Below are 23320 nucleotides of genomic sequence, written 5' to 3'. Positions count from 1 at the left end.
ATCATCACCTTTTGCATCCAGGGCAAATCACTCAACAGAGTGTCCTATCTTCTCATTTTTTGCCTTGTCTTTTCTGATCATCAGCCATTTGTCACTGATATTACTATGAATGTTGGCGTGCCTGGTGGATGTCATGCTATATGACTGATTTCCAGAACAACTTCAACAAAAAAGGATTTTTTAGCAGCATGAGTGTAAACAAGAAGTCACCTGGTTTGAATAGCTTTGGATTGCAACAGCATTTGAATTTGCAAATGCATGGAAAGAATGCTAGAAAATAAATTAGCATCCATGTTGCAAACCATGTTTGTTACTTTTTTATGGGGTATGTTTAAAGGATGATTTTTAGAGTGTGTTTTAAGAAATACCAAAACCCAAAATAGTCTCTCCCATTAAAGGAATTGCTCCTTTGGGATGTGTATGTGCATGTGTATGTGTGAGTTCATGGTAGGTTTCTGAGCATGGATTTCCTATAACTGAAGGATCGTTCAAGGTTCTTTAGCTGGAGAAATCATGTGTTTCAGAGGCATTTATTTTCATTGGCTTCATCCTGATCCTGGTGTTCCGTCTAATTCAGGGCATCCCAGGTATTTCAATCAACTTTCTACTGGACTGGATATGGTTGGATTAGCAGCAGACTGGCTGACATCAACAGCAAACACGAACATGTAAGTTGCTAAATGTGTTTCCGTGTAATCCTGGATAATTATTAATGCGGTTCCATAGTCTTCCTTCTACCTCTCATATGAAATATCTCTTTTTTATTAAGTAGCCCCTAAAATAATGATACAAATTTCAGAGAGCATGGTTGTTCACTCTAGCTTAAAAGAAGAGTCCTGATAGATCTTTCATGCACCATGGTTTAAATACAAAAGGGACTTATTTTTTACATGTTGGATTTATAATTATGTATCATATGAAAGAAACAGGGCTGAATGCTGTCCTTTATATAGTGTTACTGTGTTACTTTGCAATGTATTTATTCACCATGATAAATGACCCTGTGCATTAAGCCAATAGTGAAGCTCTTGACTTTAGGAACATAGAAAACTGAGCAAATCTTTTTTTTATATATATACACATATTTTTTTAATTGAAGTATAGTCAGTTTACAGTGTTGTGTCCGTTTCAGCAAATCTTTTCAAAGACAATTTTCTCTCTGCTTAATGCTATAATTGTAAGGCTTTGGAAAAGGAAGTTGTTCTGCAGATACTGTGATGATGAATTATTTCTTTGTGTTTCGTACATAAAATGTGGCCATTACTACATTTCAGGTTCACCTATGAAATTGCTCCTGTCTTCGTGCTTTTGGAATATGTCACGCTAAAGAAGATGAGAGAAATCATTGGCTGGCCAGGGGGCTCTGGCGATGGGATATTTTCTCCTGGTATATGATATTTCAACCTTTCTTTGTGCTTTTTTTTTCTTTTGCTATGCCATGCCTTACTACGAACGTGGAAATAATTAAATGTCTAGTCTGTATTTCTGCTTAGGTTAAACAGGCAATATGCTGATCAAGAAAAGAGTGTGATTAAGGACACGTGACCATTGACCACGCCTCCAAGCCGGCTACTCCTTGCTTGAATATTAATTATTTGTGTTTAAAAAAGAGCATAAGCATCAATGGGATTAACCCAGTACTTCTTCTGTGATCCTACACATAGCAAGGATGGATCACGTGAAACAAAGGAATAAAGATTCCTAATAAAGGAATTAGGGAATAAGGATTTCACACTCTCAAGAATCAGGAAATGGACAAGGGTAGATTCATTTAAGAAAGCCTTCTCTGTTTGAGGGTGCGTAACAAGGAAGAGCTACAGGATAGGGCGTCTGCGCCCCATCCCTTTCAAATAACAAGCAGGGAAGCTGATTCACATGATTTTCAGGGAGGATAGGAAGTGTCTTGGGAGACAGTTTCTTAGAGCTAAAAAAGAGGGTGATGATTTCTACAAGAGGTTTCTCATTCCCTTTCTTCTTTCTGGTATCATTCAGTCTTTCCCAACCTGCCTTTCATCTCCAGCCATTGTGTTCTAAGCTGCATTATTTACACCTCTTCCAGCCAAGAAAATCGACCTGAGACAGAAAGTCCTGCCCTTGGCTCCCGGGTCTGTGTGGGTGACCTTGGTTTGATGCAGAGAAGAAATAGAAGTTAGGAAGGCAGTGGGAAGAGAGAGAGTCACTGACCCATGGAAAAGAAACCTGGCATGCAGACCGTCACCTCGTCAGTGGCAGGAGGGGGGTCATTTGAACGGACGGACGCTGCCCTCGGGCGCAGGACTCACAAACTGGCCCCGCTGGGGAGGCCAGAGCCACACCTGCCGTTGTGTCAGGCACAGCAAAGGCCAGGCCCCGATCTCGCTTCAGCGAATCTCCAGACACAAGGGGATGATGAGGGAGAGAGAAAAATAAAGAAAAAGGCAAAAGGAAGAAATGATGTTGAGTAACAGTGGCCTCGAGGCCAAGTCTTAAATTAAGCAGCTTTATCCACAAGCTCAGATCGGCTATTTTATTTTCTGTTTCTAGAGATAAAGCATATGTTTTCAGGTGCTGAAGGAAAATGTGTTAGTTAAATGAAAGGGAAAATTTGCCCTTTTTTTTTTTAAGTCACGGAACACCAGCTGTGATGAATTTTAAGCTAGTTTTATTTTGTAGGGAACTGAGTACTTAGTGTTCCTTTGGAAAACCATCCCCGATAGAGGGAACTTTGTCAGCATTAGCTGGAACTGATGCTCTTAAGGTATTTTTCATGAGGAATTAGGTGGCGTTCAGAGATCAACGTTCTTTCTGCCTTTATTTGTCCTCTTGTAAGGTTGGTTGTGTGACTGAGCTGTCCCCGAGGAGCCAGGAGCACGTTGGGCTCTCTTTTAATGTTTTCCAGGAGTGGGAAGAGAACAGCTGCCCCTGTTGACCCGTGAAAGTTGACCACAGGGGGCTGGGCCAGGCCTAACTTACCTGGCTGGTCTTGGAACCCACCTGCCCCAGAAAATACACACCCAGAGAATCTTATTTGGCAGTTCTGCTAAGCCAGGTGTGGGCTGCCACCCTCATCAACGATGGGGAATGATCAGGTAGAACAGACTTCAGCTTGATCCTGAGGCTCCTTCCTTGGATCCCAAAGACCCTTACGCTCTCACCCCAAGATGGAAGCCATAGGTGCCATGCTGCAGGGTAATGCAGACTTTGCAAAATCGGGAAGGGACAGAAGAAAAGGTCATTGGCAACCTGTTTCTGCTCTGCTGTCGACAGGCATTACAGAGAAGAGATGGATCATAGCATCCTCACTTGCCAATGGATGCCTTTCTAGGTAGCATCCTACCTTATTCCTAGGGGAAAGCGTCATGATTTTAGGGTCAGACACAGGGGAAATGACACAGGCACAGATCTTTTCCTGTCCACAAGATTTTCAGAATGTTTCAGGGCTTGTCTTTGCTCCATTTCTCTGGAAGATTCCTGGGGAATGAGAATGTGTAGGGCTTATACATCTGTCCTCATGCCTGTGTTACACAAGGCAGTCTGCTCTGTCCAGGGACGCAGAGGCCTCCCCATCCCTGTCAGGGCTGCTGAACTTTAGACAGAGAATGACCGAGGTGTGTCATGAAGAGTGGGCAGGCAGAGCGGAAGCTTCCTGGATGATTACACTGTGAACTGCACTTTCTTTGCATCCATCTTCCCCTTTTTCTTCTGCCTTCCTTCCTCCCCATCCTCTCTGGAGAGAACTAGGGCAGTGGTTCTCAATTGGGAGCTATTGTGCCCCCCAGGGCACATTTGGCAGTATCTGGAGAAAACTGTGATCATCACAACTCACTGGGGGTGGGGAGTAGTGCTGCTGGCATCGGGTGGGTAGAGGCCAAGGATGCCCAGGAAAGCGCCCCCACCAGAAATCATCCAGCCCAGAATATCCTTGAGTGCCAGGATGGAGAAACCACGAGCTAGAGTGGAACTTCCTTTAAAAGCTGGTCTCTTGGGGCAGGGGGTAGGGGGTGGTATAGCTCAGTGGTAGAGCGCATGCTTAGCATGCACAAGGTCCTGGGTTCAACCCTCAGTACCTCCATTTTAAAAAAAAATCAAGAACTCCCCCCGCAATAAATTAAATAAATGAAATGAAATGGCTTTTAAAAACCGTAAAAGCTGATCTCTCGCCCCACAGCATCCTATACGGTCAGCCTTTTAGACAGGATGTCTGCTCAGAGCAGGCCTGACCTGGATTCTATTTGTCCTGCGTCTCTGGGGTCCAGAAGAGGTAGGAACTGCCCTCATTCTGAGTGATGACAGATCCAGGCTCTGGGTGACAACTGCTCTGTGCCAGGGCTGCCTGCTTGCGTCAGAGCCCAGGGCTCATGAGGCAGAGATCATGGCCCAGCGTGGACCACTCCCCTTGGTACAGAGATACCTTCTGGTCCACGGCCACCAGAAGGGAAGGGACTTGGAGCACTTGCGTGACCCCTTGGGTGGGAGGAGGGACTGTACCTTCCCTCTGCCTCATGGTCTCACAACTCCCACACCAGCTTGTTCATTTGCATTCACAACCATCTGTCTTTTACCTGGATAGCAAGAATCCTAAACTTTCCAACAATCCTGGGGGAAAGCTCACTTTGCTTTGCTTATCAAATGAACCTCTACTTACAAGATATAAATCCTACAGTACAAAATCCTTGACAGTCTTAGGATGACCCTTGAAAAGTAATTAAATATGGACTCAAAGTTCCCTTAGTTGTGTGTTTTCTTATAATTATGAAATTTTAACTGTTAAAATTGTATTCTGATGATGTCCTTGAAAAGGAGAACCATTCGGGGGGAATTAACAGGCAAGTATGATGAGATGGGCTTGGATGTTCATCCTCATCCTATAAGGACCGTCATTAATAGCAACTGGTCTTCCTCAGTCCAGGTGCAATGCTTTGCATGAGCTGTAATGAAAAGAAATGTCTTCTCCATGAGGATATGAGTAGGATTTTTAGAGGCTTAATGCAGAATGACCACACTCTCAAGCTGAGTAGTAAGGCAACACTTTGTAAGTTCTTAAAAGCCTCTCCCAAGGGCTCCAGGCAAGAGCAGAATCAACTGCAGTTACCCCAGGGACTGAGGTGGGTGTGGAAGGCTGGCCCCCATCCTAGGGTTGGGCTGACTGCTCCTTCTCTGGACCCTCTTAGCTTGTGCCTTTGATGATTCAACTCAAAGGACAGCCAGGAGGACGGTCCTCTCTTGTGTCCAAGGAGGACTCTAGGTCAGTGGACGTAAGGAATGTTGCTTGTATGTGAATGATGTTGACCAGGACTGGGAAAGGTAACTGTGTTGCTCTGCACTGTAGGTGGCGCCATATCTAACATGTACGCCATGCTCATCGCGCGCTTTAAGATGTTCCCGGAAGTCAAGGAGAAAGGAATGGCGGCTGTCCCCAGGCTCATCGCCTTCACATCTGAGCATGTAGGTGTTAATGTTCTTTCCAAGTTTAAGGAGATATTTCATAAAACCCGAGTTGAAGGAATGATATTTGGAAATGCTTTACCCCAGTGGTTCTCTTTCCAGAAGATACTTCTTGGGAGAGAATGAGGGGAGAGATCAGCTGGGTGGTTCAAGGGGTAAGCTCCTTTCTCTTTGAAATTCAGGAAAACACTCAAAGAGAAAGCAGAGTGCTTTTACCCCTCATTCCTATACGTACTTCTCTGTGATAATGTTACGTGTTGGGAGAACCGGGGGAGGAGAGAGGACAGAGTCAGTCTGAATCCATTGGGTCATCAATGCTGTTCCTGCATAACTCAAAACTCCAGCATGTCCTGTTGATACGATCTTTCTGTTAGAAAACTCTGATCAGATACTCTACCCTCTTGGTGCCTTGAGGCACTTCACGTAACCCTTCAGCTCGCTTGACCAGAGGTTGTATCACTGTAGAGAAATGGTGTAGAGGTCTGTCATGTCTGATCTCTGGGCCAGATCTGTCCCAGCCAAGCACAGGCTCCTGCCCACTGCCAGGCTGCTTCAGGGCTTCTTTGTTGAGCTCCAGGCAACAGTGCTTCATCTTCCTTCCATGGCCTTCAAAGGGTTAATGCCATTGTCTCTATTACTACTTAGACATTGAAAACAACTTCCCATCTGTTCTCATAAATGGAACTAAACAGCTTTAGCCTGCCAGGCTGCCATCTTTCCCCCACGTGCTAGGATAGAGCAGCACACAGGTTCAAAGCCACACTGCAGCTCTTTGAGCAATGCCCTTATTCTGAACTATCCTGCCACATGGGCTCTGCAGTGAGCCAGAGACCGATCTGGACAGGCATTAGTAAGCATTACCTGCTGTGTAATTTCTAAGATGGTTCCTTCATGACCCCTGCTTAAAAGTAGCCTAGAGTCTGGGGAACAACTGCCTTGAAGAAGATCAAAAAGCTCTGTGATGGCTGGGGAACTAGGAGATGGGGAGGGAAGATGGGTCTACATGGAGACTGAGGGATCCTTACAAGGAGATGTCAGTGAGGAGAAGCAGGGGATCATAGTGGACCTCAGATCTACTATAGAACTTTTCTTTTTCCTGTTTTAAGTGGTGTGTGTGTGTGTGTGTGTGTGTGTGTGTGTGTGTGTGTGTGTGTGTAAGAGAGAGAGAGAGAGTTCATAACAAGGAAACAAAAGGCAAGTACAGATTGGAAGCCAGTGATTACAATTTACAACCACTCCACTAGCCATGGAATTAAAGGAAACTAATGATTTATTTTAACACGTTATCTTTAGCATCTTGTTTTTAGTCATGTTTCAGCATTTTAATTTTTTTAATGCCCTTCCTCAGTTTATAGACATCAAATGTAGCAGAGAAGACTACAGCCTGAAGTCACTTGATGTTTCATTTACCTATTGCTGCTGGAACAAACTACCACAAACTTCATGAGTTAAAACAGCATGAATTCATTATCTTACAGTTCTGGAGGTCAGACATCTACAGTGGGTCAGGCGGGGCTGTGTTCCTTCTGGAGCTTGTCGGGGAGAATCCATTTCCTTGCCTTTCCAGCTTCTAGGCGCTGCCTGCCTTCCTTGGGTCATGGCCACTTCCTCCATCTTCAAAACCAGCAGCAGCAGATCTTCAAATCCCTCTCTCTCTCTCTCTCTCTCTCTGACCACTGCTTCAATTACCACATCTCCGTCTCTGGCTCGGACTCTCCTGTCTGCCTCTTTCTCGTATAAGTGCCCTTGTGATTACGCTGGGTCCACCCCAGTAACCCAGAGACTCTTTCATTTCAAGATCCTTCATTTAATCACATCTGCAAAGCCCCATTTGCCACGTAAGGTAACATATTCACAGGTTTCAGGGAGCAGGATGTGGACATCTCTGTGGGGAGCACATTATTCAGCCTTCCAAGCCAAGTTCCCCACCATGAGCTACCTCTCAGTTCTGAGCTTCTCCAAGGGTGGAAAGACATAATGTAATGTGTCCTCCACTTACTATTTCCCTAAAGTGGATTTGGATCCCTAAACAGCTACATGTTACTCTCGGTCTCCAAACACCCAGATGGTCTTCCCTTGGGCATCTTCTTTTGGCTTCCATGCTGTTCCCACAACCTGAAATGAGGTTGACCTACCGGCAAGCTTCCTTGTGCTCTCTGGTTTCTGCACGAGCTTCTTGGGCTCAAGTTTAATGTAAGTTCACTTAATGTTGCGCAGAAAGTCCAGGTCACTTGATCTGAGGATAATTTGGCCATGCCTCTTTTCCTTGATATTGCCAACTTGGGGTCTGTTTCTCCATTTTCTAAGGAATGAAAGGTGATTCAGAAAGAAATGGTTCTGCAACCATCATCTGATTCCCCCTCCTCCTCTTGGTGTTTCTATCCTTGCCCATAATCATGAAGGGACATTCCAAAGTTGTGAACCTTTCCTGAAATACCAATTGTTTCTAACTTGAGGCTTATTTTGACAGATGAGCTATCGTTCTAATGCACAGTACCCTACATCTGATTGCTACTGACCATTTCCAGCTTCCAATAGACACAAATTCATTTGATTCACAACAACCTTATGGGCCAGGCAGAACAGACATTGTTTTAAAAAAATGTCTCAGCACTTTTTTAAATGAAGAGGCTGCAGTTAGTGGGTAGGTAGAGCCAGGAAAAAAAAAAAAAAAACAGATTTCCCAACTCCCAGACCAGTGAGGGCCCTGCCATGACCACCAATGCAGAAACCAGATTAAATGATTCAGTGACAGAGTTTTATAAACCACAGCTCATCAGTTGCTTTAACATTTTTTACCTTCCCATATCAAATTAACACCAAGAGTTTTTTCTTCATGTAAAGGTGATGCTAAACTGTTCCTCATCTGTCCCCTCACCAAAAAAATCCCCCTCATTACCTCATAGGATTGTGCTGGAGTGGGCTGTCAGAGCTTGATTGAAAGCGCTCCGCTGTCTCCCTGAGCACTTGATCCAGCCCATTCTGGACAGATGAGCCCTGAAAAGTTGGTCCTGCCCTTGGAGCTCCAGGTTAAGAGGTAGCACAACCCCTGCTTCTATTTGCTTCTGGGCTCCAGACCTCAGGGCAATTCCATCCCGTTCATCATTCAGTATGGCTCCTTCCAACTGCAGGCCCGGCCAGATACTTCCTAACTCTTTTTGGATTTTACAATCACTGTCTCCTCCAGCCCCAGAAATAGATCTTCACAGGCTAAAGAAAGAAAATTACCGAGTCAAGTCTCAAATGCCTTTTCTCTGGGCTGGTCTCCATTTCTGCATTTCTGAATCCCTTGACCTGCAGGGAGAGAGGGTGATGGAGAAGATGCCATGTGGATCCAGGGGGCCCAGGGAGGCCAACGGCTGAGGCAGGAGCTGCTTCACGTATGGTCCCTCCTCACTCTCTTTGAGAGTTTCCAAGGCCCAAGACTCGGAGAATCAAACGAGAGCCTTAAAAATCACTTCCCTCAGTTCCTGGGACATAGAGAGATCTACATAAATATTAGGTAACTTAACTGCAACAACACCGTGTTTTATGGATGAGGAAACCAAGCCCCAGAGATGGAAGACATTCTTCCCAAGGTTTCATGGCCAGTCCATGGCAAGGTCAGACCGAGAGCCTCAGTTTTCCAACAATCCCAACACTGCTTTCAGCTACTAGGTTGGATGACCTGGATGCCACTCTAGCTGATTGTTCTACATTCACTTGAAGCATCTTTTCTCAAATTCTGTTTTCCTCATGTTGGTCATTCTAGTGCTAATATAATTTCCTGATCTATTGAACCAGGTCAGGTTACTGTCCTGTCTTCCATTCTGAGCACAGAGTTTATAACTGGACATGTTCAGAGCCATAGAGATGGAAACAGCATTTGAGAAACCTTCCAGCATCCATCCAGAAACTTCTCACACTCAGAAGGGAAAGAGTCATCCTCTGCTTCTAGGCGACACTTCCCTCTCTCTGTGTCACATCCCACAAGGCTACTGTCACTTTTCTGGTTACCAAAACAGACTAGAATTTTCCCTAGTTGATAAGGAGGACAAGCTGTTTTTTGTTGGTTCAAAGCAAACTGTTTTCTTGAAATTCAAATAGAACTAAATCAAACACTCAGTACTGCGATGAAGGACAGAAGAACATAAATCACTGAGTGGAAACAAGAGCTAGCGTTTGAGTTTTGAGTAAAGAGTTACAAGATTATTTTCTTCCAAAATATAGAATCACAGAATTGGAGGGGATCTTAAAGATTACAGGGTTCAGTGCTCATCCTTTGCTGGAATCTCATCGAATTCAGTAATTGAAAAGCTTCTCAAAGATTAATCTGATGAATTTTAGGTACTTTCTTGCAAGTAGGTTTAGAGGGAAACCAAGATCCCAGCTCAGTAATTCACATCTCTCTCTCTAAATCCTTTGAAAGCCCCAACCATGAGCTTAATTCCAAATTCCTCTTATTTCCTCATGTGACACAGCCTCTTCCAGAAGTAGCCTCAGTGAAACAGCATAATTGCATCTGGGAAAAGTGTTCCTTATGACTGTAACAGACATTGGGATCTTTTAGGCAAATCACCATAACTAACTCACCCCACTGTTGACACGCCAGGCCCAGCTCACGTCACCAGTGTTTTGCTGAGGCCCCCTGTGGCCTTAGCCCATGTCTGGGGGGAGGAGGGGGTGATGCTCCTAATTGCTTTAGAAATATGGTTTTCCTATCACAACACTTTTTGAGAGGGTGTCCAGTCCCAAAACAGACATCCTTTATGTTAAAAACAAAAGCCTGGTAGTGACCCAGGCAGCTTGGGAGACGCTCCCATGTATGGAATGCTGCTCATTAGACAGAACAACTGACAGAACGTTCAGAAAGTGAACCAAACTGGGTTCCCCTTTGGCGCCCCGGCCCCACCTCCATGTTCCTGCCTCTTTTTCGTCACAGGGCCCTCATCGCCCCCCTGTTATTTTCTCTCCCACCCAATCCCATCGAAACCTGCTCTCAGGAAATAACCTGAGCTGTGTGACTCTACATGCTGTCTCTCCTAGGGGTATTTGTCACTGCAACAGGAGACCGAGGAGTGAGGCAGTGAGGCATAGGCCAGCCGCTGGGCCGGGAGAGGTTTCCTTCACTCCTTCCTCCCTTCACGCGGTGCTGCTACACCAGGCGTGGCCCCAGGCACTGGGGGGACAGCAGGGGACAGAACAGACCCAGTGCCGGCTCTCAAGGAGTGTACACTGCAATGACAGAGAAGGGAAAAACAAGAAGTGGACATGTTAATCCCAGTGCCCCTGAGATCATGGTCCACATTGGGACCATGGGTGACTCTCCCTTGCTCCAAGAGCCAGGTCAGGAGTCGCCTGACTAGGAGTAGATCTGTTTCAGGTTAGTGGATAAAGCCCATAAGCTTTGGAATGCTCTAAAAATGATGACAGGCCTTGCTCTGCCATGTCTCAGGGCGGGCATGACTTTGGATTACCTACTTCATTTCTTCCTCATCCGTAGAATGGGGATTATAATACCCAGCTCACGTAGCTCTTGGGAAGATGAAGAGAGATAATACAATGCCTGGCCTTCAGTAAAGACTCCCCGAATGGCAGCTAATACTCCCCTTATGACCAGCCAGCCACTGGTGTCCTACGTGGGGGGAGAGCTGAGCCCCTCCAAGAGGCAAGATGGAGGCATATCTGGGAGGTGATCATTTTCCTAAGGTGGATAATGGTCCCCCTCCCAAAATACCAGAGCAATACTCAAGGAGTCACAGCTTCGGGAGAGTTTGGGTTCTCTGTTGTTCCTTGTATGATTTTGAGATTTTTTTTTTCCATGCTCTAATATGGCATCTGTTTAAGACATAAAGTGAATCAATGTTACTTTTGTTTGAAGATTTCAAAATTCTGCTCAAGGTACCCAGGGAGGGTACACATTAGGCAGGAGGGTGGAGAATTAGAAGGGCCACAGCTTTGTGAGCCTCTGTTGATGCCCATGATCCGTAGGGACTTCATATGCAGTAGCTACACTTCTCACACCAGCGAGGGGGGAACTCATCACTGCCACTGAGCTAACAACGGCTCAGAATGAGAGAGTAACTCACCCAAACAGAGCTGATCATTTTGTCTCAAATGACCTTTTCCCATTACATACTTTCATTTCACTCTTCTCAGGATCCTAAATCATGGAAATAATTGCTTTCATGTGACTGAATCCCTGCTTCATGCCAGTGTCCCCGTCTGTCACCACATGTCACCACTGGGTCTACTTAATCCCAGTACACGCCATTCCTTTCTCTTAAAAGACACTTAGGACACAAGCTCACAATGGGGTGACTTTAAACTACAGATCTGAGTGTGAATGATGAGGTGGTAGCTTCACAGAAATGCCCTGCGTGCAGGTCCGTTACCACCTCTGACTCACACGGAGTCTCTGAAGAACAGGGTGGGTAATCGCCTCCCTTCAAATCATAATAATTAGAAATGAGTGAGGCGGGCTCACAGCGTACAAGCTTCTTTGTGAGTCAGATGCTTTCGGAGGCAGTATGCTCTTTGAGGTCATTTGATGAGCAAAAACCAGGGCAAGAGCTACCAGTTTCTCTAAGACAGTAAAGGAGGTAAATTACTGAGTGTCAGGAGAGGATACGGAAAAGCAGGCGGACAGGAGAGGACTGCTGGTCCAGTCACTGATGCAGGAGGGGGCGTTCCAAGGCGTAAGGTGGGTCAAAGAAGCAGATTCCAGCTCAACCATAGGTTGGGCTTCCTTGTTGGGAATCCATGGTGTATAATGACGCGTGATCCCTGTTCTGTGTTCCTACACACTCATGCCATTCCCTCCACCCACCAAGGGAAGGACTGTTGGTAGGAAAGGATCAAGTCCAAGGGCGATTGATAGACCTTGGAGCTAAAGGGTAAAGCTTTGGCTGGAACGTCAGGAGAGTTGAAGAGCTGAGACTTCCAACTGGTGTGTCCTTTCTCTTTGTTTGTTTGAAGGATTTGGGTTGCTTCTTTCTTCCCCCAAGCAGCTAGTCTGGTTAGAAGGGCCCACAGCTGCCTCCTGCTTGGGAAGGACCCCATGTTAGGCTTTCTGGGGTGGGTGCCGAGAAGACTTCTGGGCTCACTTTTAGAATGAGCCTTAGATTAGAGGCATTGGAGTCCATTTAAGCCACCATCATCTGGCCCCAACCACCAAAGCCACACCAAAACATCGAGATTTGTGGCCAGAGATTTATGGCAATAAATACTAGCTATTTCCCTGGACTTGTTCTCTGAGCACGTGGCCAAATACAAGTGCTTTTTAAATGCTTCAAAAAGTCTTTGCCCTCATGCAGCCTATTCTAGTAGGGGAAAGACTGTAAACTAATAAACATTTACTCTAATGTCATGTGGTGACAAGAGAGTGCGGTCATAGTGGGCTGTTTTACAACGTGGTCATAAAAGGTCTCTGTGGAGGTGATTTAGAGCAGAGACCTACATGGAATGAGGGAGCGATATATATATGTGTCTGCAAGGGAAGGGTTTTCCAAGAAATGGAACAGCAAATAAAAAGGCCCAGAGGCAAGAACAAGTTTAGCAAGCTCACAGAAGACCACGAAGGGCCCCTACCAGCAGGTAGAGAGTGAGAGAGGAGGGGAGATGGGAGACGAGGTGGGTGGGGGGTAGCTGGTACTAAAGGCTGTCTTGATGATATTTGTGTCCCCTGAGCTTAGCAGAGGTTTTCCCTGAAATCTGTGGTCCACAAGGCAGCTGAACTTGAGCCTCAGTTAAATATCTGGATGTGACCAACAATGGCTTGAAAGAATTAACACAGCTGTCTCAACTGCTTATCTAAATGGTGAGAGAGGAAGAGAAATGGCAATGATTTGTGCCAGAGCTTTCGACTCTTGCCCTGTGCACCCTCACACCATCCCTGAAGACAGGTGAGATTTACTGTCCACATTAAAGAAGGAAGGGACTGAGGCACATTCTCTGGTCATGGGGCCGGATGGAATGGGCTGTCATTGTCACACATTCTTACTCTGGATAATCTCATCCTTCTCAAGCCCAGAAAGCCTACTTACTTTAACATCACAATTATTTTATAACTATAAAATCCCATATTTAATTGCAAATATTTTAAATTATGTAACCTGGAGCTAGATTACTTATGATACATATTTTTTTAAGATAGAGAACTTAATCTTCCATCAACCTTGAATTTTCTATTTAGTATAAAATAAAAATCATATGGGTTTTTAACATCTATTACCCTTGAATAGAAATATGATTTAGTCCTAAGTAGTCACTAGATTCTACGGGGAGAGAAGGGGGCTCTTCATTAACTCATATCCCCCAGCCACTCCATTGATGGACAACTGATCAGTACAAGAGTCTTGATAATTTGGGGACACATCAAAATCCTTGTAGCTTCCATATTTTGTTCGTGGTTTTATCTTCTGAAGTCACCCAGAGCAGTCTATCCCTCTGCCCCCGACCCTGGCACAGCCCTTCTGATGTGAAGGCCACCCACGCCACATGTCCCCCGTGCCCTCTGCTCTTACTAAGCATCCTCTGAGCTCTCTCTAGATTCCTGGTGCCCAGGCCCCTCAGCTTCCAGGATGCTGCCCTCTGCTCTGGTTAATCAACAAGTGGTTCCATTAAACATGGTGCCAGGGTTGCAAAATGATTCTCGGTGCATTGTCTCACCAGCACAGAGTCCTGCCATTTAAGCCGTCTTTGCTGTCTCTTCCTCACTAGGTAGTCTTTTTTTTTTTTTTTTTCTTCCCACTCAAGTTCCTTCTTTCCAAGGTCCCTTGCTTTTTCTGGATAACATTTAGCTATTTCCCTCTCCCTTCCGTGAAAATATAAACAGACTCAGTGTTCGGTACCTAATTTTCTTTTTCATGCCTTTATTCTCCATCTTGAAAAGCTTCCTATTTGGGCACGTGTCTTCCTTTAAATGTGTGGCATTCGGTCTTGTGACCCATTGTCCTAGGTAACTGCTCCTCATTTGAGAATCCCCATTCTTCCTCATTAAAGACCAGACAAGACTGCTTCCTCTCACTGACCGCGTGCACCAAATCTCTTACTTATCCCCCATGTGCCATTTAGCTTTTTAGTGCTGTCAAAAGTTCAGGGGGAAAAAAAAAAACAAACAAAACCAGTGAATCACTGAAGTCCTAATTAGTAAAAGTGTGCTGTGCACACACCAGAAAGACAGCTTGCAAGCCAGGCGCACACAAAGCAAAGCATGGGCTGAGGCAGAAGTGTGTGGTGAGAGAGAAGCTCACATCTTGTGCAGGTGGGGACTGTTGATTCTTCACAGTGACTGGTGACCACATTAGAATTTTATCAGCTGAAAGGGGATCGTCTAGTGGTTACCTCGTGTCAACTGGGGAGAATAATTGAAGCCCCACTTACGATTTTCAGAGGCCTGAGAAGTGACCCAGGTCAAGTGAGCCTCACTTGTCTTGCAACGTAAGCTAAATTAAGCTTGGCTTGTCTGATTAAACTGGTTTTGTCTGCTCAGGGAATTTTCAGGGCTCCGTTTGTGTTTGATTTTAACAGTGCTTATGAGCTCATACACTGACGGGCCTGATTCGGGCAGCGTGTGCTCGCTCAGTGGGGCAGCTGGCCCCTCGGTTCCGTGTTCTCCTGGCAGTAACAGACTTAGCATGGTTTTCCCCTGAGCACCTTCTTTTTGGGGTCATCCAGGGACCCACTAACTCCGTAAGAGAGAACACTTTTATTGGTGGGGGAGCCATGCAGCTTTCCAAATCCAATTAAGCTTTCCTCTTTCCAAGTATCTTGGTAACGATTGTCCACTTTGTCTTTCTGAGGCTGTAAAATGAGACTAATGACCCTTTCTCATTACTGCTCTTAACTAAACTGGGCTTTTAAAACTCCTCTATTCAGCGCCTTGTTTATTGGCTTATATCATTTGCTGCTGTGATAAAGGTGATTGCTTCCTGCGTATTAGCCATACCCCCTAGAAATACGCATGTTAACAGTTCTATGCTGCGTATTTAAGAATTTGGAGGAGTCCAAAGTGGGCATTCGAAGACGGTGCACTCTGGAACCATAACTTGAAATTCCAGTCAGCAGCCCTCTGGAGATGTAAATTGAGGAAGCAGCTCTCCTTTTGGACAGCTTAATGATCTGTAGTTAATAGTGAGAGGCTGCTCACAGATGCAGTACAGCTGGGCTAGGTTAGCCTCTCTCCCTCTCCAAATTGCACAGTGATTACAGCCATTGAGATTCAGATTCTTACCCGGAATCAATAACCAAAAGCACAAAGATTCAGTAGGGGCTTGTCAGGGTGGCCTTTCCGTATGCACTGTTTGCCCAAGCCAGTGACCAATGCCTCCTTCCTGATCCCACCCCGGGCTGGACTGTCGCCTCCACAACAAAGAGCCCCCCCTCAACAAGTCCAGGATGAAGAGTGCTGGATTTAAGGCCAACTTCTCTTCCTGGAGTGCACCAAATGTCACTGAGCTTGCAAGAAACTGAATGTAATCTCTGGGCAGCAAAATATAAGCCTGAGAGCCATCCAGTACACAGCTGCTGGAGGCAGTTAATGTGTTCTTATGCCTTGAATGTGAAATTGGCCTGGATTACTGTGTGTTGGGGTAGCGGGTTCTTTGATAATTTCCAGGGTCTTGTTATCTTCATGCAAAAGCCCAAGTGAATTCAACAACAACAAAAAAACCCAAACAACCCCATTCAAAAATGGGCAAAGAACTTGTATAGACTTTTCTCCAAAGAAGATGTACAGATGGCCAATAAGCACATGAAAAGATGCTCAACATCACTCATGGTTAGGGAAGCACAAAGCAAAATCATTTTGAGCTATCACTCCCACCCCCATTAGAATGACTATTGTCAAAAAACAGAAGACAACAACCGTTGACAAGTATATGAGAAATTGGAACTGTTGTGCACCGCCAGTGAGAAAGAAAAATGGTGTGGCTGCAATGGAAAACAGTATGGCAGTTCCTCAAAAACACAATTACCATGTGATCCAGAAATTCCATTTCTGGGTATATACCCAAAGAATTAAAAGCAAGGCTCAAGGAGATATTTCTACACCCATGTTCATAGTAGCATTATTCACAATGGCCAAAAAGTGGAAGCAACCCAAGTTTCCACCAATGGATGAATGTAAAAACAAATTGTTGTATATATATAAAATGAGTATGATTCAGCATTTAAAAAGAAGGGAATTCAGACAACATGAATGAACCTTGAGGACGTTATGCTCATGAAATAGACCAATCATAAAAAAAAAAAAGTATAGTTCCACTTATATGAGGTACAAAAGGAGTCAAATTCATAGGATAGAAAGTAGAATGGTAGTCACCAGGGGCAGGGGGAGGGAGGAGTGGGGAGTTCTCGTTTAATGGATAGAGTTTCAGTTTTGCAAGATGAAAAGAGTTAAGGAGATAGATGGTAGTGATGGTTGCACAACAATATGAAGGTACTTAAGGCCACTGAACTGTACACTGAAAAATGATTACAATGGTAAATTTTATGTTGTGTGTGTTTCACCATAATTAAAAAAAAAAAAAGTTTGAGTAAAAGATACCATCTTCTCTCAGCAATCCAGGCTTTGAAAGGACAGGTTAGAAATAAAAGGAAAGAGGGGAGTACATAGCTCAAATGGTAGAGCACATGCTTAACATACACAAGGTCCTGGGTTCAATCCCCCGTACCTCCTTCAAAACTAAACAAGTAAACCTAATTACCTACCCCTTAAATAAATAAATAAATAAGAAAGAAAAAGAAAAAGCGGCCAAAGGAGTGGATCTTGACTTTATATGCAACTAATTACAAATATACTTTTTTTTTCCAGAGTCATTTTTCCCTCAAGAAGGGAGCTGCAGCCTTGGGCATTGGAACAGACAGCGTGATTCTGATTAAATGTGATGAAAGGTGAGTGTGAAGCTGCAACCCTTGCTGGTGAGCAATGTGCAAGTCGTACACGTACACCTTTAAGTCTGAAAACTGGCAATGCCTGCGGAGCAGGCAACCTGCCCCCCTCCCAGCTGTTGGCATTCACTACTTCTTTTTCACATGGGCTCTAGCTTGGAGTCCTAGGACCTTGTTCCTCAATGCCACAGAGGCATTCACAACCTTTGACTGAATCAGAACCTTTGTTAAATCAATCAAAATATTCTGCACCAAGAAGGTGCAGAAGGACGTCCATCACTTGGGCACTTAAGCAACAACCAGCAGGTTGAGCACTGATTTATGGTGGTGTCATCACTCCAGGTGCCATAGATGGCGTGAACTTGATGGAGCGATGACAGGAGGGGGACAGTTTAGTGAGCAAGTGGTAAATAATTTCCCCAGCAACTCATCGGCATTGTGCCTGAGCCAAAGAGCTTTCTTAGGGGAGCTTTGTGCCTGTCTTAAGTGGCACCCAAACTCTGGAAAAAGGTGGAGTGGGGGTGAAAATATAAGAAATTAAATTTAGTCTTCAAAGGATTGAATAAGAAATTTCACTAAATTAAAAAGAAGCCACTCAAGTCACCATTTATTTATTCACATGAATCTATTAGACAGACATATATGATCACCCACCATGTCACTAGCAAAGCACAAGGCCGAATCCCAGCCCCCGAATGCATGATCTGGGTGGGGAGACATAGGAGCATTGGAAGGACGGGGGCTGACCTGATGCACAGCGGTGGCGATGAAGTGCTAGAATTAACGGGAGTTACTGACTGACTGGTGTGCAGACTGAGAGAGGAGTCAAGGGGGAACGGCAGGCTTCTGGCTTGCCAGCTAAGTCCATGTGGTGCTTCTCTCTGAGATCAGGAGCCCCGCCCAGGTGGCGAGTTCAGATTTGGAGAAGCTGAGTTTGAAGAGCTTATATGTCCAAGTGAGGGTGTCAGGTATGGAACTGAAAATATTAGCCTGGAGATCAGAAGGTAGACAAATGGACCCGTGGAGAGGGGGCCTAGGAAAGAACTTAGGAGCATGCACACTTCAGGGACATGAAGAGTCAGAGGAGCCTGCAGTGGGGGCTGAGAAGGAGCAGCCAGGGTTGTTGGAGGAGAATCAGGACCCGGGGCCACGAGGGCCATGAGAGAGTTTCTAGAAGGAGCAGTTAACAGCATCAGATGAGATGCAAGGAGGGTCACCAACTGCCCCTCAACTTTCCCTGCAAGGAGGTGGCTGATGAGTTTGGGAAGAGAAGTTTCAACAGAAGGATGAGGGCAGCAGGCTGAAGATGAGCGGGAGAGGAGGAAACAGAACAATTCCAGACATTTCCAGAGGCTGAGCTGTGAAGTGGAGGAAGTAGGACAGTAGCTGGATGGAGAAGACGCTGAGTCCAGGATGGTTTGGTTGTTTTAAGGAGCAGCCTATTTAAGTGGCAGGGAAGGATGTCCTAGAGAGGAAATGAGTAGTGCATGGGGGGAAAAGAAGGGATAAACTAGCTGAGGTTTAATTTCCTCCGTGAGTTCCTTATCCTTTTGGCTAAAATTGTGTAGGAGCTTTGTCTGAAGAGCTCACATCTTACATTAAACGACTGGAAGGAGACAGAGGGGAAGAAAACAAGGGGTGCTGGTGGAAGGGCGGGGGTGCTTCAGAGAGGGCTGGGGACGCGGGAGCACTGGTCTGGGCTTACACTCCGCTGACAAGCTGTTAATGGGCTTCAGTTCGGAAACCCTCAGAGTTGGAAAGGTCCTCAGACATGAACTCATCCAGCCTTTTTTCTTTTAACTTTGTATTTTTGTGAATAACTCCAAACTTAAAGAAAAATTGGAAGGATGGTAATAAGAACACACACACCCAAAACCCAAGTTCACCAACTATCATCATTCCAACATATTTGCTTTATCAGTCTCTTTCTCTCCACGTATATAATTCAATATTACATATTTAATGTAATAATATTATAATATTACATATATAAATTATATGCATATCATAGATATAATTTTTTCTGAACCATCTGAGAATTCCTTACAGACATCATGCCCCTTACCACTTAATACTTCAATGTGTATTTTTTGATACAAGGAGATTCAGTTACATGATCACCGCCCAGTGATGAAAATCAGGAAATTTGACATTTACACAAGACTTTTATTTAATCAATACACCTGATTCAAATTTCATCAGTTGTCCCAATACTATCCTTTAGAGCTATTTTTTCCCTCTAGACCGAGATCACAGATTACATTTAGTTGTCACATCTTTTTAGTCTCCTTTAATCTGGAACATGTCATCATCCTTCCTTTGTTTTTCACAACATTAACATTTTGAACAGTGTATACCATTTATTTTGCGCCTTCGTTGGGGTTTGTCTGGCATTTCCCCATGATTAGATTCAGGCGATGCTTGGGGGAGCAGGATTCCAGGGAGGAGATGTTTGTCTTTCTCCAGTGCATCTTATCAGGAATAATGTCCGCTCTGACCATTTGGTTAAGGTGGTGTCTGCCAGGTTTCTCCACTGCAAAAATGACTATTCTCTACCCTGCATTTAATAAATATCTCCAGGGGATGCTTTGAGACTTTGTCAATATTCAGGCACTAGTTTAGTATCCGTTGATGACTCCTGCCTCAGTTATTATTATGATGGTTGCAAAAGAGTGATTTTCTAACACATCATCTCTTCCAAGTTTACTAGTTTCTTTTATTCTACTATAAATAAGAGATTCCCCTTTCCGTCTCTCTCTCTCTCTCTCTCCCCCTATTTGTTATCAGTATGGATTTACAGGTGCTTTTAGAAATTAATTCTCCCCAGCACTCCCTTCCACTCTCTTTGATTTCTCCATCGCTTCCTCCTCCCTTTACGGCTCCTTTTAACTTACCTAAATTACTAGGAAATTGCTGTTAAACCTTACGGAAAATGAGCCTGACTAAGATACATGATACCTGGTTGGCACAGGCCTAGAAGAGTCACCGGCCTCCCAAGCTCCCTTGTACCACAGGAATTCTGTTAGCTATTTTGATTCATACTGTGATACCACACAAATTAACTACTTACGCTTTTGTATACATTTTTGTTCTTTCAACATATCACTTAGTTTTATCAATTACAGTTAGAGTATATTTCACCATGCTTGTTAAGTACCACACTTCAGCATATGATTGATTCAAACAACTGAAAGTATAAATAATCTGGGGTCATTATATTCTTTTATTAAATTAACTGAATCGTGGCCAGTGCCTGAAGGAGGTTAGGGAAGCTAATTTAACTCTTCCAGGTGGTCAGTGAACTACAGAGTGCACTGTTATAGGGTAGACTTCACAGAGATCCTGAATCAATTATTGAGCAGCGCTATGGTGAGCCCGCAGAGTGTCATATCTCCTGTGAATTTAAGATGCAGAGAATTCAGAGGTGCCAGTGGTGTCCGTGTTTCATTTTGTCCTCCATCAGGAAGGATTATAAAATAATAATAACTGACACGTATTGAGTGTTTAATATGTGCCAAGCATGGTGCTGATGTGGCTCATAAAGAGTTTCTATCCATACAATAGTCCTAAACAGTATGATGAGTTCCCTTTTCTCCATCTGACTCATGGTCCTGGCGCGGTGTGACAGGTCCGAGGTCACATCGCGGGGAAGTGAAAGTTCAGGGCTTGGACTCAGAAGAGAACTCTGAGTGTTCACCAGCTAAATAGGGTCCTTTCTTTTTTTGCTTTTTCCAGTTTTTTTAAACTGTGGTAAAATACATATGAAATGTACCCTCTTAACTGTTTTTTAAAGTGTACAGTTCAGAGATATGAAGTACATGCACATTGCTGTGTTATCCATCTCCAAAACTCCTATGTACCCTCTAAACATTTAAAACAAATGTTTTAATTTGTTTTTTATTTGCATTTAAAACAAAAACTCCCCCTCCCCTTCCTCCAGCCGTGGCAACTGCCGTTCTGCTTTCTGTCTCTGTGAATTTTACTATTTTCGGTACCTCACTCTCTTTTGCGTGTGTTTTTGTGACTGACTTGTTTCACTTAGCATAATGTCCTCGAGGTTCATCATGTTGCAGCAAATGTCAGAATTTCCTTCCTTTTTATGGCTGAATTATGACTCAGTTCATCTGTTGATGGACACAAGTTTATTTCCTAATCTTGTCCATTGTGAATAATGCTGGAATTACACGGGAGTACAGATAGCTCTTTGAAATACTGATTTCATTTCCTTTGTGTGTTTTTCTTTTTGGAGGGGGAGGTAATTAGATTTATTTATTTATTAAGTTACTTTTTAATGGAGGTACTGGGGATTGAACCCAGGACCTCATGCATGCCAAGCATGTACTCTAACTACTGAAATACACCCTCCCTGATTTCATTTCCTTTGGATAATTACCAAGGGGTGGGATTCTTGGATCACATAGTACTTCTATTTTAATTTCTGAGGAACCTCCATCTATACTGTTTTCCATTCTGGCTGTATTGATTTACATTCTCACCAATCTACAAGGGTTTCCCTTTTCTCTACACTCTCACCAGCATTTGTTTTTTCCTTGTCTTTTTAATAATAGCCATCCTAAGAGGTGTGAGGTGATGCCTGATTGTGGTTTTGCTTTGTATTTCCCTAGTGATTAGTGCTGTTGAGCACTTTCCCATATACCTGTTAGTCTTCTGTCTTTTTATATATTTATTTACGTTGAGGGAGGTAATTCAGTTTATTTATTTATTTTTAATGGATGTACTAGGGATTGAACCCAGGACCTTGTGCATGTTAGGCATGCGTTCTACCACTGAGCTATACCCTCCCTAGCTGTTAGTCTTCTGTATGTCTTCTTTGGAAATACGTCTATTCAGGTCCTTTGCCTATTCTTTAATTGGGTTATTTGGTTTCTGCTATTGACTTGTAGGAGTTCTGTACATATTTTGGATAGTAACCCTTTATCAGATATAGGTTTACAAATAATTTTCTGTTATAAGTTGCATTTTCACTTTGTTGTTTCTTTTGATATGCAGAACTTTTTGGCTTGATGTAGTCTCATTTGTTTATTTTGGCTTTTGTTGTCTGCTTTTGGTGTCAAGTCAAAGAAATCACTGTCAAGACCCAAATCAAGGAGTTTATTGCCTGTGTTTTCTTCAAGGGGTTTTGTGGTTTCAGGTCATATGCGTAAGTCTTTAATCCATTTTGTGTTAACTTTTGTGTATTGTGTAAGGTAGTGATCCAATGTCATTCTTTTGCTTGTGACTATCCAGTTTTCCCAACACCATTTACTGAAGAGACTTGTCTTCCCAACCACCCCCCACCCCCCAGCCTTTGTGTATTTTTGGTGTATTTGTCAAAGATTACTTGAGTATACATGTGTGGGGTTACTTCTGGGCCCTCTATTATGTTCCATTGGTCTATTTGTCTGTTTTTATGTCAGTACCATTCTGTTTTGATTACTGTAGCTTTGTAATACAGTTTGAAATCAGGAAGGGTGATGTCTCCAGCTTTGTTCTCTTTCTCTAAATTGCTTTGGCTATTTGGGTTCTGTTATGGTTCCATACAAATCTTAGGAGAGTTTCTTCTGTTTCTGTGAAAAATGCCATTGGAATTTTGATAGGAATTGCCAATATTAACTTTCCCAATCCATGCACATGGCATATTTTTCTGTTTGTCTTCTTCCATCAATGTCTTATAGTTTTCAGTGTACATATCTTTCATCTCCTTGGTTAAATTTATTCCTAAGCATTTTATTCTTTTTGATGCTATTGCAAATGGAATTGATTTTTGTAGGTTGATTTTGTATTCTGCAACTTTACTGAATTTTTAAATTGGTTTAAACAGTTTTTTTAGGTAGTCTTTAGGGTTTTTCTACATACAAGATCATGTTATCTGCAAATGGAGAAAACTGAACTTCTTCCGTTCTAATTTGGATATCCTCCCCCCATCTTTTTTTTTTTTTTTCTTTTTTCCTAATTGCTCTAGCTAGGACTTCCAGTACTATGTTGAACAGAAATGGTAAGAATGGTCATTCTTGCCTTGATACTG

At 43.8% G+C, this 23320-nt stretch overlaps 1 protein-coding gene across 1 annotated transcript in view; it reads left to right on the top strand.

Annotated features, from left to right (window-relative positions):
• Positions 1-23320, top strand: part of GAD2 (glutamate decarboxylase 2) — a 64627-nt gene that overhangs the window by 6734 nt on the left and 34573 nt on the right. The window contains exons 5-8 of the mRNA XM_010995334.3: positions 578-668; positions 1275-1387; positions 5309-5424; positions 17219-17298. Of these exons, the coding sequence (XP_010993636.2) occupies positions 578-668; positions 1275-1387; positions 5309-5424; positions 17219-17298 (400 nt within the window). The remainder of the gene's footprint in view (positions 1-577; positions 669-1274; positions 1388-5308; positions 5425-17218; positions 17299-23320) is intronic.

The sequence above is a fragment of the Camelus dromedarius genome, chromosome 26 (genome assembly GCF_036321535.1).
Source record: "Camelus dromedarius isolate mCamDro1 chromosome 26, mCamDro1.pat, whole genome shotgun sequence".
Taxonomy (NCBI): Eukaryota; Metazoa; Chordata; class Mammalia; order Artiodactyla; family Camelidae; genus Camelus; species Camelus dromedarius.
The sequence above is the reverse complement of the archived record's forward strand: the minus strand, read 5'-3'. Positions and strand labels throughout refer to the sequence as shown.